Source organism: Salvelinus namaycush, chromosome 32, assembly GCF_016432855.1.
Source record: "Salvelinus namaycush isolate Seneca chromosome 32, SaNama_1.0, whole genome shotgun sequence".
In the NCBI taxonomy this organism is placed as follows: domain Eukaryota; kingdom Metazoa; phylum Chordata; class Actinopteri; order Salmoniformes; family Salmonidae; genus Salvelinus; species Salvelinus namaycush.
The window spans coordinates 8,373,840-8,390,922 of NC_052338.1; the positions used below are offsets into that span (position 1 = coordinate 8,373,840).

A 17,083-nucleotide genomic window follows, 5' to 3' on the forward strand; every position below is an offset into this window, starting at 1 on the left:
ATTCACAAATATATATGTGATGTGTTTTCAGGACTCGTGTATAGTTTCCTCGGGACTTATATGGCTTTCATTGCACTAGCAGTGTATCAGGATTTAAATGGGAGAAGAAAAACAGCAATGGACGTACAGAAATGTGACAGACTGGCGGCGTACAGAGAGGATGTGAGCATCATCATTTATGCCCAGATGTATTCTGCAGATGTGGTGAATGGATACCTATATTATTCATTTGCATATTTCCATGATTTTATTAAATTTTTCTTTATGGCCTTTTTGTATTATTTTTGATTTGATTTGCCCAACCAGGATGAGTGAGTAGGTAGAGCAGCATAATTGTGTGCTGTGTGAAAATAAGAGTAGTAAGAAGTGTTGCTCACTCTCTATCAGCGCTCCCAACGCACCTCATTGCAGACAACCCTTCAATCCCCCTGGTATGTAAGTCGAGACATTCTGTCTGCCTTAAAGTGGTATCAGGAGCATTGATAGTATGAACGATGTATTTACAGTCTTGTCTTTCTCTGCCAAACCCCACATACTAAAAAAACTAACTGAGACCAAACTGAAAAAAAGAGGGATCCTTTTTTATGATTATTTTTTTTGCTGCTGTTTTTCTCCTAGGACACAGAAAGAATGTTATTATATTTTTTCAACAGGGGGGAGTGAGGGGGGAAGTTTACAAGGACAAGGGAGGTCGCACGGTTCTCACAGACAAGTAGCTCTCAGAGCCGCTCCTAGCATTAAAAAAAAGAAACCCAGAAATGTTACGAACAATTGTTTAAAAAAAAAAAAACACTCAGTCTTCTAATATAAAACAACAACAACATTGGCAAAACAGGAGGAAGAGGGAGGGGAGGGACATTTTCCCCCCCTGTAGAGGGAGCGAGTGAGTATTCCACGTTTACTGGAGTGGCGGGAGTGGCTGGAGGGGAACGTTAAGTCGAAGATTGGTGGAAGGAGTGAGAGTGTCAAGAGGGGACGTCGGGGTAGAACGGGTGACAACGACGCCACAGCGCTCACCGTGGGATCTAGATGCAGCTGCCATTTTGTTATTGATAGAGACGAGTGACACCGGTATGTTGTACTTTACAGTGTATTAGCACATTTATGAACAGTGTTATCATAACAGTATAGTAAACAATGTTGACAGTATTGACTATGCTGTGTACTTTGGGTAGGAAAAAAAGTCGGCGAGACAGAGAGGGGTGCAGGGATCTGGAGTGATCATCCTGTTCCTCTCCTTCTCTGTAGTTGGTTCTTTGTTCCTCAAGGCGATGTTGGAGGAAAATACAGGATGGGGAACGGAGGAGTTTTCAGGTGTGGTTTCTCGTGTGGTTGGTATGTGATTAGAGGGATGGGCGGAGGTAGGGAGGAGAGAAAGAGGGGAATGAATTTAGGGGAGGAAGGGGGAGAGAAGAATGGTTTGATAATCTAATAGTATGTCTCTTTTTCCACCCAGCCTGGAGAGAAAGGGAACAGAGAGAAAGAAAGATAAATCATTTTTTATTGAAATAGAAAACATTTGTATCAAAGGAAACTTGAATTCCCCTAAGATGGTTTAGTGCAGGGCTCTCCAATCCTGTTCCTGGACAGCTACCGTCCAGTAGGTTTTTGCGCCAAACCTAATCTAGCATACCCGATTCTAATAATTAGCTGGTTGATAAGCTGAATCAGTGTAGTTACAACTGGGGTTGGAGCGAAAACCTACAGGAGGGTAGCACTCCCGGAACAGGGTTGGAGAACCCTGGTTTAGTGTATGCAAACGTGCATGTCTTTTCTACATGTTTGTATGTGAGTTTGCGTGGGTTTGTGCATGTAGGATTTTGTAGCATGATGTACAACAGTACCCACAATGCTCTGTAAAAGATATCTGGTTCTATCTTCGTAAATGTTCTTATGGGTACTGTAGTACATTGTGCTATAGATTTGTGTGAGTACACTAAGTGGGTTTGTGAGAGAGTAGTACCTCCGGGGTTCCGACGCAGGATGAGTTTTCGGATCTCATCGTAAACGAAGATGAGGAAACTGTACGGGAATGCACAGAACCACCAGCTGGGCCTGAGAGAGAAAGAGACGGGTGGAGAGAACATAGAAGAAAAATACACGTTTTAGTTACAGCCAGAGTGCCATTCAGTTGAATTAATAATTGTCCTTAAAGAGGATTTTTTTCTCCCCCCATTCATGGATTGAAATAGTCTCCAGTCCACACATTGGTACATTACTGTTAAGTAACTGCTATATTAACATCCCTCAGTAGAGGGTGCTGTTGCTATGTGGGAATGAGGACAGAGAGGCTGGTGTACAGTACTTACTTGAGGGGGTACATCCTGAGAGCCACGTCCATGCCTGGGGTGTAGGACAGGAAGGCAGCCAGGGCCGTCTCCTCAAACAGCCCAAATATCAGGATCTTATTCCTGTAAACAAACAAATAATTCATCTCAACATTTATCCTAGCTATGAGAGACATAACGTAGAGGGGCGTCATAACCCTGCAAAACACATGGTTTATCTAAATGGAGAAAAGAAGAGGTCTGTTATTTAGTCATGCTAAAGATGCAAAGATAAAGGGTTCTGACCTCATGCCCTGCTGGAAGACAGAGTTGCGCCTGGTCTTGCAGATGATGACATCAGCCCACTGTACCACCACAATACTGACGAAGAAGGCTGTGTGACAGGTGTACTCCACTATCTTCCTCTGTTCATAGGTCTGGCATGCGAGGGAGAGAAAATCACAACGAAGGAGAGTTAAAGAGTGAACGAGAGCAGAGGTAGAGATGACTAAGTGGAAAGTGGTGGTGATGACTAAGTGGAAAGTGGTGGTGATGACTAAGTGGAAAGTGGTGGTGATGACTAAGTGGAAATTGGCCGTGATGACTAAGTGGAAAGTGGTGGTGATGACTAAGTGGAAAGTGGTGGTGATGACTAAGTGGAAATTGGTCGTGATGACTAAGAAAGCAATTCATTTTATAAGACTAATAAGGACTGGATGAAAGAAAACAAGATGAAAGAGTGGTAAAAGTGAGTGAGTAAAGACGAGCGAGCAAAGAAAAAAGAGAGAAAGAAAGAAACTGAAAGAAAAAAAACATGAAAACGGAGAAAAAAAAAAGAGGCAATCTAGCATACCCATTGCTGTCCGTAGCTGTCCTCTAGGTCGTTGTTGGAACGGTCGTCCCAGTTTAGCCTGATGCCCACCAATAAAGAGGGAAGGAAACCGTTCTCCGCCAGGATCACAAAGTAGGAGAAGAACCCTCCCAGAGCCTGGATCATCCCTACAGAGACAGAGGGAGGAGAGGAAGATGTGTTAGCTTTATCTACTCTGCCCATAGAATTAGAATTAGGCCGGGAGTCAATCTAACACAGACTAACGACCTGAACACAGAGATAGACTTTTAAAGACTCACCAATCTGTCCGTAGGCGATACTGATCAGCCTCTCGTTAACCAGTTTGTCCCTGGCTGGGTTCCTGGGCTGTCTCTTCATGATGTCACTCTCTGCTGCCTCGTAGGCCAGAGAGATAGCTGGCACCTATAGACATAAATTAGGGTTAGGAGAAGACAGTGGATATCAGTACACTGCCTCACATTGTGGTGCAAAGGACAATAGATCAAACCACACACTTGGATAAGACGACTGACCTTCACTTCAAATTGTATTTTTAATCTTCATAGTGTATGAATTGAACAAACACAATTTGCCTGTGTGTTCGTGTGTGTGTGAGTGTGAGTGTGTGTGTGTGTGTGTGTGTGTATCTCACCATGTCGGTTCCCAGGTCGATACAGAGGATGGTGATGGTCCCTAAGGGGAGTGGGATGTTGACCAGGATGAAGAAGAGGAAGGGGGTGATCTCAGGAATGTTACTAGTCAGGGTGTAGGCAATGGACTTCTTCAGGTTGTCAAAGATCAGGCGGCCTGGAGGAACAAGAGAAAGGGCTTGTATAGGCTACCCCAGGACAACATCATTATATATTTTATTTTCAAACAATGGGCTCATATTACAGATAAGTTATCTTTCTAACCAGCACATTTTCTTTTGTCTCCAAATATTCCATTACCCCTCCTTCCTCTCCTCTCGCTGAGCTTTTTTAACTCTCCATCCTACCTGTCATTCATACCACCCTCTTTCTCTCCTTTGTTTTCTTCCTCCCTACAGATGTATGATCTTAATTTGAGCCAGTTTGATACAGCAGGAAAATAATCCTGCAGTAACAGGAAAACATAATTTTTTTTGTATTGGATGATACAATTTTCGTAAGGGAAAATCAAGTCTGAAATGTAAAACTTCAGAAGCCTTTTTAAAACCTCAAATACATTACAAGTTTTACATTTCCTGTATTGCATGAAAGTTCTCCTGCAACAGGGTGATCAAATTAAGATTCAACATATGTATACCTTTTTTCCTCCCTGCTAATATCAATTTTTTACCCTCCCTCCCTTTCTTCTTCCCTCACTCCTTCCCTCCCTCCCTCCCTCTCTCTCACCCTCTTCCACTCCGGTGACGATGGAGGCAAAGTTGTCGTCCAGCAGGATCATGTCAGCGGCTTGTTTGGACACGTCTGAGCCGGAGATCCCCATGGCGACGCCGATGTCAGCCTTCTTCAGGGCTGGAGAGTCATTCACACCATCACCAGTCACAGCCACAATGGCACCCTGAGAGGCAGGGAGGAGGGGGTGGGGGGTAGTGAATATTGTGAAAAGCCTCCTCTTTATCTACTACTGTATAATAGAATATGTAGGAAGTGTGTACGTGTGCGTGTGTGTGTGCCTCACCTGTCTCTGGCAGCCCTCCACGATGATGAGTTTCTGCTGGGGGGAGGTCCTGGCGAACACAATCTCAGTGTGGTTCCTCAGGATCTCATCCATCTGATCCTGGGACAGATCCTTCAGGTCTGTTCCGTGGATCACACACGCCTTGGCATCCCTGGAACACACACACGCAGGAAGACAGTGAGTGAGAGTATGTTTGCTCTCGCTGATACACACACACAGAAATGCAGAAAGTGAGTGTTTTTGGTGAATGACTGACTGAGTATTTGAGTGAGGTGACTGACTGACTGACTGACTGAGAGACAGATAGTCAGTCAGATACACAGACTTTCAGTCAGTCAGAGAGTCAGTCAGTCAGTCAGACTATCGGAGTGACTGACTGATGGACGGACTGACTTACGGGCGGACGGAGTGACTGACTGTGTGAAAGAGTGACTGACAGTGTGACTGAGTGACTGACTGTGTGAAAGAGTGACTGACTGTGTGAAAGAGTGACTGACTGTGTGAAAGAGTGACTGACTGTGTGAAAGAGTGACTGACTGTTTGAAAGAGTGACTGACTGTGTGAAAGAGTGACTGACTGTGTGAAAGAGTGACTGACTTGTGTGAAAGAGTGACTGACTGTGTGAGAGAGTGACTGACTGTGTGAAAGAGTGACTGACTTGTGTGAAAGAGACATATACCATACAGTATGTGTTGGTACACACCCAAACACACTCCGTCCTCATATCTCTTACCTGGGGTTGACCTGGCTGACGGGGATATTGAGGCGGGAGGCGATGTCCTCCACTGTCTCGTTGCCCTCGGAGATGATGCCCACGCCCTTAGCGATAGCCTTGGCTGTGATTGGATGATCGCCGGTCACCATGATGACTTTGATGCCAGCGGAACGACATTTGCCCACGGCGTCAGGCACGGCGGCACGAGGAGGGTCAATCATGGACATGAGGCCCACGAAGCACAGGTTCTCTGTGGTGAAGTTGACGTCGTCACAGTCGAAGGCAAAGCCCTTGGGGTACTGGTCCTCAGGCATTAGCAGGTGGCAGAAACCTGGGGAGTGACAGTATTAGATTGGTATTATTATTCGTATATGCGTTCTGAAAGGCCTCTTTAGGTTCCCATTTGCTTACTCTCTTCCCACCCTCTCTCTCACCGAGTACTCTCTCTCCCAGTCCTCCCAGCTCCATGTAGGCGTTCTGGAAGGCCTCCTTCATCTCCTCATCCATGGGCTGCTCCTTGCCCTGGATCAAGATGGTGGAGCAGCGGTCCAAGATCCTCTCTGGCGCTCCCTTCATCACCAGCAGGTAGCGGTTGTCGTTCTCATCCTCCGTCTCATGCACAGAGAGCTGGTGGTTGGTGGTGGGGGGTGGGAGGGGGGCACAATCGCACACTTGTGTTCAGCCTCTTATACAAACCCTTGTTATCCCTAAACCTAACTTCAAGTCTACACCCCGGCTAAACCCTAACCCTCAACCCGAACCCAGACCCAGGTCAGACCCACCTCTAGACCTGCGGCCGTATGTATCAAGCTGATTCAGGATCAGTTTTGCCCTTTATACCACAATGAATAAGATCACATAGATAGGTGGAATCTGATCCTAGATCAGCACTTCCACTATGAGATGTTTGACACCTACAGGATCCAGGGTGTACGCTTGTGCTCCATGTTGCTCACTCACCTGGTACTTGTTGGTGGAGTTGAAGGGGATCTCGGCCACCTTCTTGTTCTTCTCCCTCATCTGTTTGACGCTGCCGCAGGACAGCTCGATACATTTCAGCAGCGCAGACTCGGAGGCGTCACCCGCCACGCCCCTCTTCAGGATGGGCAGCTGGTCTTGAGCTGCCTTGAACTGCGCCCGGTTACACAGGGCCGCCACGCGCGCCAGCGCCAACCACGTCTCCGAGCTCTTGTCGAAGGAGGCGCCTGGGGAGGAGAGAGAGGGGGGGGGAATTGTTAGTGAGAGACACATGGTTGTTGCGTTCATGTGCCCACAGGCAGCCTTGAAGCCTTCTTCAAGGCCTGCATAAGTAAACTTACTATCATTAAAAATGCAAAGCCTTTGCTACAAGACGTTACAAACAACATAAGGCCAATCTTTGATGGCCTAGTTATTCACTAACACAGTGGTCTGAAACTTCTGGCTCGGGTGCCTCATCAGGCCTGCAAGCCACATTATGCTGGTTTGCTAAATGATATCTAATTCCAGTCAGTTCCAAGGAGGGAACAATCAATATACAAGACTATCTAAATCACCTTAACCATTGCAACCATCTCAATAACTGTGATCACGATATGCAAAGCCAAGATATATTTACTTTGCTATTATATAGTAAGGACATAAATGAGTTCAGTGAACTTAAACCCCTCTCTCTTACCAGACTGGTCCTCCGTGGTGTCGGCCTCGTGGATCTGGTTGTCGAACCACATGTGGGCCACGGTCATCCTGTTCTGGGTCAGGGTACCGGTTTTATCAGAGCAGATGGTTGAGGTGGAGCCCAGGGTCTCCACAGCCTCAAGGTTCTTCACCAGGCAGTTCTTACGAGCCATACGCTTAGCGGTCAAGGTCAGACACACCTGAGAGAGAGAGAGAAGAAGAAGAAGAAGAAGAAGAAGAAGAAGAAGAAGAAGAAGGAAAAGGGGAGAGAGAGAGACAAAGAGAGCGAGAATGCAACAGGGATTGGGAAAAGAAGACAGGGTGACAGAAAGTAGGAGAGAGAGAATTGGAGAGAATAAAATAAAAGATTAGTACCAAGTCAGTAAAGTAAAGACACGGGGTGCACAACTCCAGGGGTGGACGCCCTATACCAGGGCTGCCCAACCCTCTTCCTGGAGATCTACCGTCCTGTGGGTTTTCAGTCCAACCCTCTTCCTGGAGATCTACCGTCCTGTGGGTTTTCAGTCCAACCCTCTTCCTGGAGATCTACCGTCCTGTGGGTTTTCGGTCCAACCCTAATGTAACACACCTGATTCTACTAATTAGCTGCTCAACAAGACCTTAACTAGCTGAATGAGATATGCTAAATTAGGGTTGGACTGAAAACCTACAGGACAGTAGATCTTCAGGAAGAGGATTGGGCAGCCCTGCCCTAGACCCTCAAACCAATCAACAACTTACTTGCGTCTACAGATAAGTAAAACCATGACAAATCAATACAAGACACCTACCCTTGAGACCTGGAGTTGTGTAAACCCCTGTCAGTCCACATCCCCACCTCTCCACTACATTCAAATGCGCTAGAGTCAAATAAAATACTCAAATATATTTCACAGCCCAGAGCTGCAATGCAGAAAGATAGGAAGAGTAGGAAAGCCAAGCACAGAGTAAAAGCAGCGAAAAGGCGGGCGCCGGTGTATCATGCTACTTTCAAAATATCATGGCCGACACAGGCAACTAGCCAAGCAGTGAGAGTGGCAACAGCCCAGCATTTATATTAACATTAGCCTAGCATTTATATGAACATTAGCCTAGCATTTATATTAACATTAGCCTAGCATTTATATTAACATTAGCCTAGCATATGTCAATCTCTCTTAACAGTTGTCATAGAAGACAACTGACCAGGGGGTGTCACAGACCGAGGCGCAAAGACAGCCTGAAAAAGAGAGACAAACACAAAGAGGGAAGGAGAGAAAAAAGAAACAGCCTGAAAAAGAGAGAGAGGGACGGAGAGAAAAAAGAAACAGCCTGAAAAAGAGAGAGGGGAGGAGAGAAAAAAGAAACAGCCTGAAAAAGAGAGACAAACACAAAGAGGGAAGGAGAGAAAAAAGAGAGAGATAAAGGTACACAAAACACAACAGCTGCCTTTTATGGAGAGAGAGAAAGAGAAAAAGAGAGAGATACGATACACCACCACAACCATCACAGACGACACAGATACAAACGCATAAGAGTCTATTACAGATAGAGATGCATAATTCCACAATGATACCGGGACACAGGGAAAGACAGACAGACAGACAGACAGACAGACAGACAGACAGACAGACAGACAGACAGACAGACAGACAGACAGACAGACAGACAGACAGACAGACAGACCGACAGACCGACCGACCACCTCTCCTCACTACACACACACCCACACACAACCCTCTCCTCACTACACACACACACACCTCTCCTCACTACACACACCTCTCCTCACTACACACACCTCTCCTCACTACACACACACACACCTCTCCTCACTACACACACCTCTCCTCACTACACACACACACACACACACACACACACCTCTCCTCACTACACACACACACACACACACACACCTCTCCTCACTACCCTCAACTACCCTTTCCAACCCCACCCCACACCACATAAAAATCCACGAAAATATCCCCTCACAGTGACAGTAGCCAGTAGGCCCTCGGGCACGTTGGCCACGATGATGCCGATGAGGAAGATGACGGCCTCTAGCCAGGTGTAGCCCAGGCAGACGGCCAGGATGAAGAAGGTGATGCCCAGGAACACAGCCACGCCTGTGATCAGGTGGATGAAGTGCTCGATCTCCTTGGCGATGGGGGTCTTGCCCGACTCCAGGCCGGAGGTGAGGGTGGCGATACGGCCCATGACGGTACGGTCACCGGTGCATACCACGATGCCACGCGCCGTGCCTGGTGACGGTGAGGACGAGAGAAGGAAGTTAGATGACTTGACTTACATGTTACAGTATATTATATTTGTAATACCATTTGTGGTATGTTGCGTAAAATGATGGTGCGTTACCCCCATTCAGTGTAAAGAACTGAGTTTGAGTGCAAATCATACGTTTTTTGTAATTGTTGCTGTCATTTCTTCCCCTTTTTTCTCCCCAATTTCGTGATTACGTTCTTGTCTCATTGCTGCAACTCCCCAACGAGCTCGGGAGAGGCGAAGGTTGAGTCATGCGTCCTCCGAAACATGACCCGCCAAGCCACACTTAACCCGAAAGCCAGCCCCACCAATGTGTCGGAGGAAACACCGTTCAACTGACTGCCGAAGTCAGCCTGCAGGTGCCCAACCCGTCACAAGGAGTCGCTAGAGCGCAATGAGTCAAGTAAAGCCCCCCCGGCCAAACCCTCCCCTAACCCGGACGACGCTGGGCCAATTGCACGCCACCCCATGGGACTTCATTAAATCATACGTTTTTAATAATAATTTGTCTATCACTCCCTTATAATGAATAGTCCTAAAGTACTCATTCAAAAAAAAATCTAATCGTGAATTGCTGAAGTGTTCTTCACTCAAATACCACTGATGTTTTTCTTGTTGCCACCAATTCAGGTGCAATACACCATCCAGACCACATGGGGGCAGCATATACCATTCTATGAGGTAAATATTTTTGTGGCCTGCAGGTAACCAGAGGCCTTCGCTTCATCAGACAACAATGGCCTAGATTCAATCAGATTAGCGTTTACCTGCCGGAACCGAAAATTGCATAGCATATTATTGTTTTTTTGTTTCGGCGATGTCGGGGGTGTAACTGCGTTGGAGCTGTCAAATCGGTGAGCAGCTGCTCTTGTGGTCATTGTCACGAAGCCACACCCTTCCCACCCGTGTCAAAAGTTTACAAAGAGAAAGTGTAGGCTATATAGAAATAATCACACTCACATTGAAAAATCATGAAACAAAATAATAATAAATAAATAAATAATAATAAAATAAGGATTTATATCAGCCTAATCGAGGTGTAGATCACAATGTAAGATGGCTGCATGGGATTTCTACTAATGACCCTCGGAGCGTTCAATGGCAATGTCCACAGCAGGTATAACGATGGGGCCGCTTGTGGATTCGACAGCTTCAACACAGTTACAACTCCGACGCCGCCTAAACAAAAACAAAAAGATAGGCTATGCAGTTGTCGGCTACCGCGGATTAATGCGGATCTGATTGAATCTAGACCTTAGCCGTTTATGTATGTCGTCCTGTATTGACACTACCATTAGACCGCTGAGCCTGAGGGAGAGGATGAGGTAATATTGACACCAGATGGAGTGTTCTCAAAGATGAAAAGATGCGGACAGATGGGAAGGAAAAGGCACCTGGGGAATTGAAAGAAGCGAGAGGAAAAGAGAGGGTGTAAGAAAGCAGGAGAGAGAGAGACAGAGTGTGTGTGGGCGCTGGGTAGGGTGCTTGTTAAAATGGTGGGTGCCTTGATGCTATGGCAGCCACAATGTTCACCTTCAACCTGTTGAGGGGATAAAGAGAAAGGGAGGGAAGGAAAGAGCGAAAACAGTAGAGTGATGGGGGAATGCGGGTTATGACGACGACAGCGAGGATGAGGATTATGGCGATGGCAACGAGAAAAAGGAAAGGGGTCAGGAGGAAGAGGAGGATGGAGATGAGGAGGATGCAGTCGCCAACACGATTGGACCTTCCACACAGTTGGTGGAGAAGAAAGCGACGTTGCGGGTCTCCAGGGGGTTGTCATGGGTACAGTCAGGTGACCTGCTCTGGGGTTCTGATTCGCCTGTCAGGGAGGAGTTATCCACCTATAGGAGAAGGACAAAATCCAGGGAACTTGTTTACAATTTGAAAAAGCTTGTATGTCAAATGTGTAGTTGTGTGAGTGTGTGCTATATTTTAATGTGAGCTGTGTGTGTGTGTGTGTGTGTGTGTGTGTGTGTGTGTGTGTGTGTGTGTGTGTGTGTGTGTGTGTGTGTGTGTGTGTGTGTGTGTGTGTGTGTGTGTGTGTGTGTGTGTGTGTGTGTGTGTGTGTGTGGAAGGGTCCCACGAGGACAAAGAGTATTTTAGGCTTAGGGGTTAGGTTTACAATTAGGGTTATGGTTAGAATTAGAGTTAGGTGTTAGATTTAGGAGTTAGGGTCAGGGGTTAGGTTTAGGTTTAGGAGTTAGGGCTTTAAATGAAAATACATTTTAGGTCCCGACAACAATAGTAAAACATATGCTGTGTGTGTGTGTGTGTGTTTACCTTGCAGCCGTGAGCAGAGACGATCCTGAGGTCGGCGGGGATCCTATCTCCTCCCTTCACCTCCACCAGATCTCCCGCCACCACCTCCTCAGCGTTGATCTGCATCTTCTCGCCCTCACGGATCACCAGGGCTTGCTGCGGACAGAGAAACCCCAATGGTGAAGTAGGAACCATAAACCAACCATTAGCTGACTATACATACAGGTGTAACACTGGGGTAACAGTAAAACTCACTAGCAACCAATCACAGACAAACTACACACTATCACTGACCATAAACTAACCAGTAATGATGGGTTATTATGTTATAACTATGCAACTGCATAGAGATTGGCAGATGAATAGACTAAAGTAACCAACTAACCATTGACACTGACCATAGATGGACTGCGGATAGACAAGACGTATGAACTGCATACAGACTGATCATATGAGACAATGTCTGTGTGGCTACTAACTCACCACTGAATGGCAATATGCATCATATTCACTCGCGAAGATGTAGAATAGACGAATCCCTAACTGACCATGAATACAAGGGCCACAATAACGTTGGCTACGTGTGTTTTGAGAGGGGGGAACATCTGGATTAGGGTCACAGGTTATTTTGTGTCACTGCCACAACTACCCCACCCATAGTCATCTAGGAAAAACAAGTTAGGATTAAGATTTGTTAAACACTTATGATGGGACTAATAGGATTGGAATTAGGATTATAGACACTTAGCTCTATGGTCAGGGCCGCAGGCTGATTTTTGTCTTGAGCGGAGGGTCAGGGGGACGGAACATAATTACAAATCATTTGTAGACCGCAAGAAGCCCAAACAGATGACTAAAACATAATAATTTCAAACCTTGCTTACATTTGTATATACAATCACATATATCTCTATATTATGTGTGGGAATACTTTGGAACAGATTCCCATAATTTAAATTATCACTTGGAGCTGATTTGCTGGTGTTTTTATAATCTTTTATGTCCAACAAAAAACAATCAAATAAAAAATGCTTTATTTGTTTTTGGTTCAGAAAACTCGGTTGGGGGATGGGGGGGTAGCAAATCACCGGAGGGACAAATTGGTATTGGTGGTGGTATTGTAGGAGACAAGCGGATAGGGTGGTAAGGAGATCTAACGTGTTGACCAAACTGGACACCTGCATGCGTCATCGCGCACATGTTGATTTTGTACCCCCACACCAGACACGATCACCACACGCAGGTTGAAATATCAAAACAAACTCTGAAACAATTATATTAATTTGGGGGCAGGTCGAAAAGCGTTAAACATTTACAGCAATTTAGCTAACTAGTTTGCTGTTGCTAGCTAATTTGTCCTGGGATATAAACATTGGGTTGTTATTCTACCTGAAATGCACAATGTCCTCTACTCCGACAATTAATCCACAGATGAGAAAGAAATTCGGTTTACCGTTTTGTCACCTCTCCTCCTTCCTCAGGCTTCTTATTTACTTCTTTGGACTTTATATGGCGGTTAGCAACCAACTTTACGGTGCATTACTACAACCGACTGGAGTGTAGACGTCAGTTCATCTTTCAATCACCCACGTGGATATATGCTCCTAAACACCAATGAGGAGATGGCACATGCTCCTAAACACCAATGAGGAGATGGGACGTGGGTATGTGCTCCTAAACACCAATGAGGAGATGGGAGAGGCCGGACTTGCAGAGCGTTGAGCGTCACAAATAGAACCTATTTCTATTTCAGCGCCTGGCCACGCAGACGCTCGCGAGCAGTGTGGGTGCAATGACTGAATAACATGTATGTGTACATTTATTTTGCAACGCTCGCGGACTGACGAAGAGCAGTGCTTGACTTGGGCAGGAGCTCACCGGAGCAGAGTACCGGCACCTCAAATGTTCTACTGCTCAAGCTCCTGTTCCTCTTATAGAATATTATCTCAAAAGATATTGTGGAGCTCCTGCACCTAAAAATAAACAGTATCAGCACCCAACATGAGTACTGTATTCTATTTCAGTCCAAGCCATGCACTGAAGGTCCCGTGTGGCTCAGTTGGTAGAGCATGGCGCTTGCAACGCCAGGGTTGTGGGTTCGATTCCCACGGGGGGCCAGTACAAAAAAAAAAAAGTATGAATGTATGTACTTGTAAGTCGCTCTGGATAAGAGCGTCTGCTAAATGACTTAAAATGTAAATGTAAAATGTAAAGAAGAGGTTTGTTTACCTGGGGCACCATGTTCTTGAAGGACTCCATGATTTTGGAGCTCTTGGCCTCCTGGAAGTAGGAGAAACAGCCGGTGATGATGACCACAGCCGAGAGAACGATACCCAGGTACAACTGGAGAGAGAGAACCCAGCAAACAATGTAAAAAACAAACAGTATTGGAACATTTTAACAAACGTTCTTACAACCATTGTGTCCTTCTACTAATGTTTATCAAATAACATTTTACCAGCATTCATGAGGTGTTGTCATGCTATGTTATCTGAAAACCAAATTGGAACTCAATTGGAACATTACTTAACATTGTAGGAACATTTGCTGTTTTTGCTGGGGGGAAAAAATCAAACTTAATTGTTTGATAGTGTTATTATGGTGCCTAGCTTTTTAATGAATTGAGGGTTGGTTGAAGCATATAGCTGGATCTAAAATACCACATGCCATGCAGGGTTGAAGTCAATTCAGAATTGAATTGAGAATGGCTGATGAATTCCAATTCAGTTCTTGAATTGAAATAGTAAACGGGATGCAGAATTATTTGAATTTGACTTTGAATTAATGGAAATATATAGGATAGGAAATACATCATTGATACATTCAATGAAATTCAAATGCCTCATTTAGTATTACCCGGGTACAACTGGAGAGAGAGAGAGCAAGGAGAGAGAGACATAAATATTGTTTAACCATTTATCATTTTAGACAGTGCCTATATTTCCCATTCATTTGGGGTTGGTTGAGGCATATAGCTGGATCTAAGAAACACATGGGACATTGAACTCATATCAACAGTAGACCACTAGACACTTAATTGAGTTTGCCAAATCTTTTAGTGCCAAGTAGGAATCAGCCACAACCCCACAAGTTGAATCTTAATGCTACATTTTGGAAACACTACATTAAGCTGAACCAAAAAGGCCATGTATACCCTTGCATCCCTTTATCCCCTGCCAAGTGATGATGGGGGCCATTTTGTATGTGTCTGTCACTCACATTGTCTCCGGCGGGCTCATCCTCGGTGGCGGCTTGGATGGCGTAGGCCAAGAAACAGAGGATGGCGCCAGTCCACAGCAGGATGGAGAAGCCACCGAACAGCTGGCGACAGAACTTGACCCACTCGGGGGTGGTGGGGGGAGGTGTGAGGGCGTTGGGGCCGTCTCGAGCCAGGTACTCAGCGGCCTTAGCGTTGGTCAGACCCTGAGGAGGGGGGCGAGAAAGGAGGGAGAGGGAGAGAGGAAGGAGAGGGATTGCTGTTAAAAGGGTACAACCTTGGGCATCATTTGTGATGTGGTTGTTGGCTAGCTAGATATTTTGTGTGATAACTGATATTTCCTTTAATGTTACAATATATTTCATTTTAAAAGCCCCAACACAGGTTTTGAGAAAACTCTTGAGGTGATGAACTTACCTGGACTATATCAGTAGCGTACTTCTGGCATACCTCCTCGATGGACATCTTGTGTTCCGTCTAAAATTAAAAAGTTAAAAACATTGAATAAAACTCTAGTTTTAACTAAATATTTGCAAATATATTGTGAATAGCGCTTGGGGATATTTTAAGGCTGTGTTTCAGAAGGATATTCATATTATCATGGTTTGGCCATATGCCTCATGTCACGTTTACTCTCGCTCCCCCTCTCCGGCGCTCGACGTCGCCAGTTGTCTCATCATTACGCACACCTGCCACCATTGTTACGCGTACCTGCGCCTCATGACACTCACCTGGACTCCATCACCTTGCTGATTCCCTCCCCTATATCTGTCACTCCCCTTGGTTCTTTCCTCAGGCGTTATTGACTCTGTTTCTGTTTCATGTCTGTACACATTTCGTGTTTCTTGTTTTGTGCTATGTTCGATTTATTATTAAATTTGCACTCCCTGTACTTGCTTCCCGACTTCCAGCGTACACGTTATACCTCATAACAGAGTAAATTCTCTTCAAACAGGATTAGTTTACATTGGCATTGCCTCTAACCACAAACTATTCATACAAAAAAAAATCCTTTGTTTGACACCCATGAGATTCACTTACTGCCACCAATAAAATTGATTTTCAGGAATACAGGCTACCAAAATCCATTGTCCAATCATCTGAGAAGTAATCGTTTTGTTGTCGCAAACAGAATAAACAAAGACTGCCCACTGGGAACACATTGGTTGAATACATTTTTATTTTATTTAACTAGGCAAGTCAGTTAAGAACAAATTCTTATTTACAATGACAGCCTAGGAACAGTGGGTTAACTGCCTTGTTCAGGGGCAGAATGACAGATAATTTTTTTACCTTATCAGCTCGGGGATTCAATCTCGCAACCTTTCGGTTACTGGCCCAACACTCTAACCACTAGGCTACCCGCCGCCCAGTGGGTGCTCTTTAGCATTGTGTTTCTCAGCCTTTTATTATACTATGGTCTGGCAAGTTATAGTCCTTCCTCCTTAGATTAAAACTAGCACTTTGGACTCAATTGGTCTCAGCCAACCATCTGAGGGACCAGTTAGCAACATTCCAGGACACACTGCTCTAGGGCACGGTGCACGGACAGGAAACAGGAAGTAGGAATTATGCACTACATACCAAGGGAACTTCCTTCTTCAGTTCATCCATGTCCTTGGTCTTCTTGTCCGCCTTGGAGTTCGCCTTCTTGGGGGACTCCTTCTCTTCCTTCTCCGTCGTGGTGGCCACACGGTAGCTGTCTGACCGTCCATACTGAAAGACAAACACAGAGAGAAAACAGATCCCTGACCAGTCCATATTTTATATAGAAAAAGGTTGGGTTAATACACAGTGTGGGTCAGCTAATCCTAAATCCAAAATTTTAGGCTTTGAACGCGTCAATGCTGCCCTAGTAACTTTGAGTTTTGCAGTGACTTGGGCTTTCTGGTGCCAGTGTAGACTTTGATCTGAAGCCATTCTTGTGATTATTGTAACTTTGCCATTGTAATTGTTTGTAAGCTTGTGAGGTCTAAAATGAATCTATGATCGTATGCTATCCATTTGTTTTTTGTATGCTGTTCTTTGTATGCCATTTTAATATTTGAGAATTAACCAATGATATTAGGCCACTCTTGGCCATGATTACAGACACCTGTGTGTCTTTTGACACTATATAAACGAGTCATCCCGCAGTGTTTGTGATTATACCCTGATGAAGACAGCTTGGCTGTCGAAACGTTGGATATTACATTTTAGCATCTGAG

At 45.3% G+C, this 17,083-nt stretch overlaps 1 protein-coding gene across 1 annotated transcript; it reads right to left on the reverse strand.

The window, feature by feature from the left end:
* Positions 1 to 1,165: 1,165 nt before the first annotated feature.
* Positions 1,166 to 16,505, reverse strand: LOC120027189 (sodium/potassium-transporting ATPase subunit alpha-3-like). Its single transcript, XM_038972075.1, has 20 exons — positions 16,461 to 16,505; positions 15,294 to 15,353; positions 14,879 to 15,082; positions 13,889 to 14,002; positions 11,681 to 11,815; positions 11,124 to 11,241; positions 9,110 to 9,378; positions 7,137 to 7,335; positions 6,440 to 6,684; positions 5,914 to 6,106; positions 5,498 to 5,810; positions 4,765 to 4,915; positions 4,476 to 4,644; positions 3,752 to 3,906; positions 3,399 to 3,522; positions 3,121 to 3,266; positions 2,574 to 2,704; positions 2,310 to 2,411; positions 1,964 to 2,055; positions 1,166 to 1,457 (listed from the first exon to the last, which is right to left on the reverse strand). The coding sequence occupies exons 1-20, from the start codon at positions 16,488 to 16,490 to the stop codon at positions 1,429 to 1,431; spliced, it is 2,979 nt and encodes a 992-aa protein (XP_038828003.1). The 5' UTR covers positions 16,491 to 16,505; the 3' UTR covers positions 1,166 to 1,428.
* Positions 16,506 to 17,083: the final 578 nt, after the last annotated feature.

Bases quoted from the DNA above. Each gene is read 5' to 3' on its own strand.
- LOC120027189 (XM_038972075.1), bottom strand. From the start codon at position 16,490: ATGGATGAACTGAAGAAGGAAGTTCCCTTG. The intron at 15,354-16,460 runs GTATGTAGTGCA...TTTTAATTTTAG, and splicing joins TGAAGAAGGAAGTTCCCTTG to ACGGAACACAAGATGTCCAT. The intron at 6,685-7,136 runs GTAAGAGAGAGG...TCTCCTCCCCAG, and splicing joins CACCACGGAGGACCAGTCTG to GCGCCTCCTTCGACAAGAGC.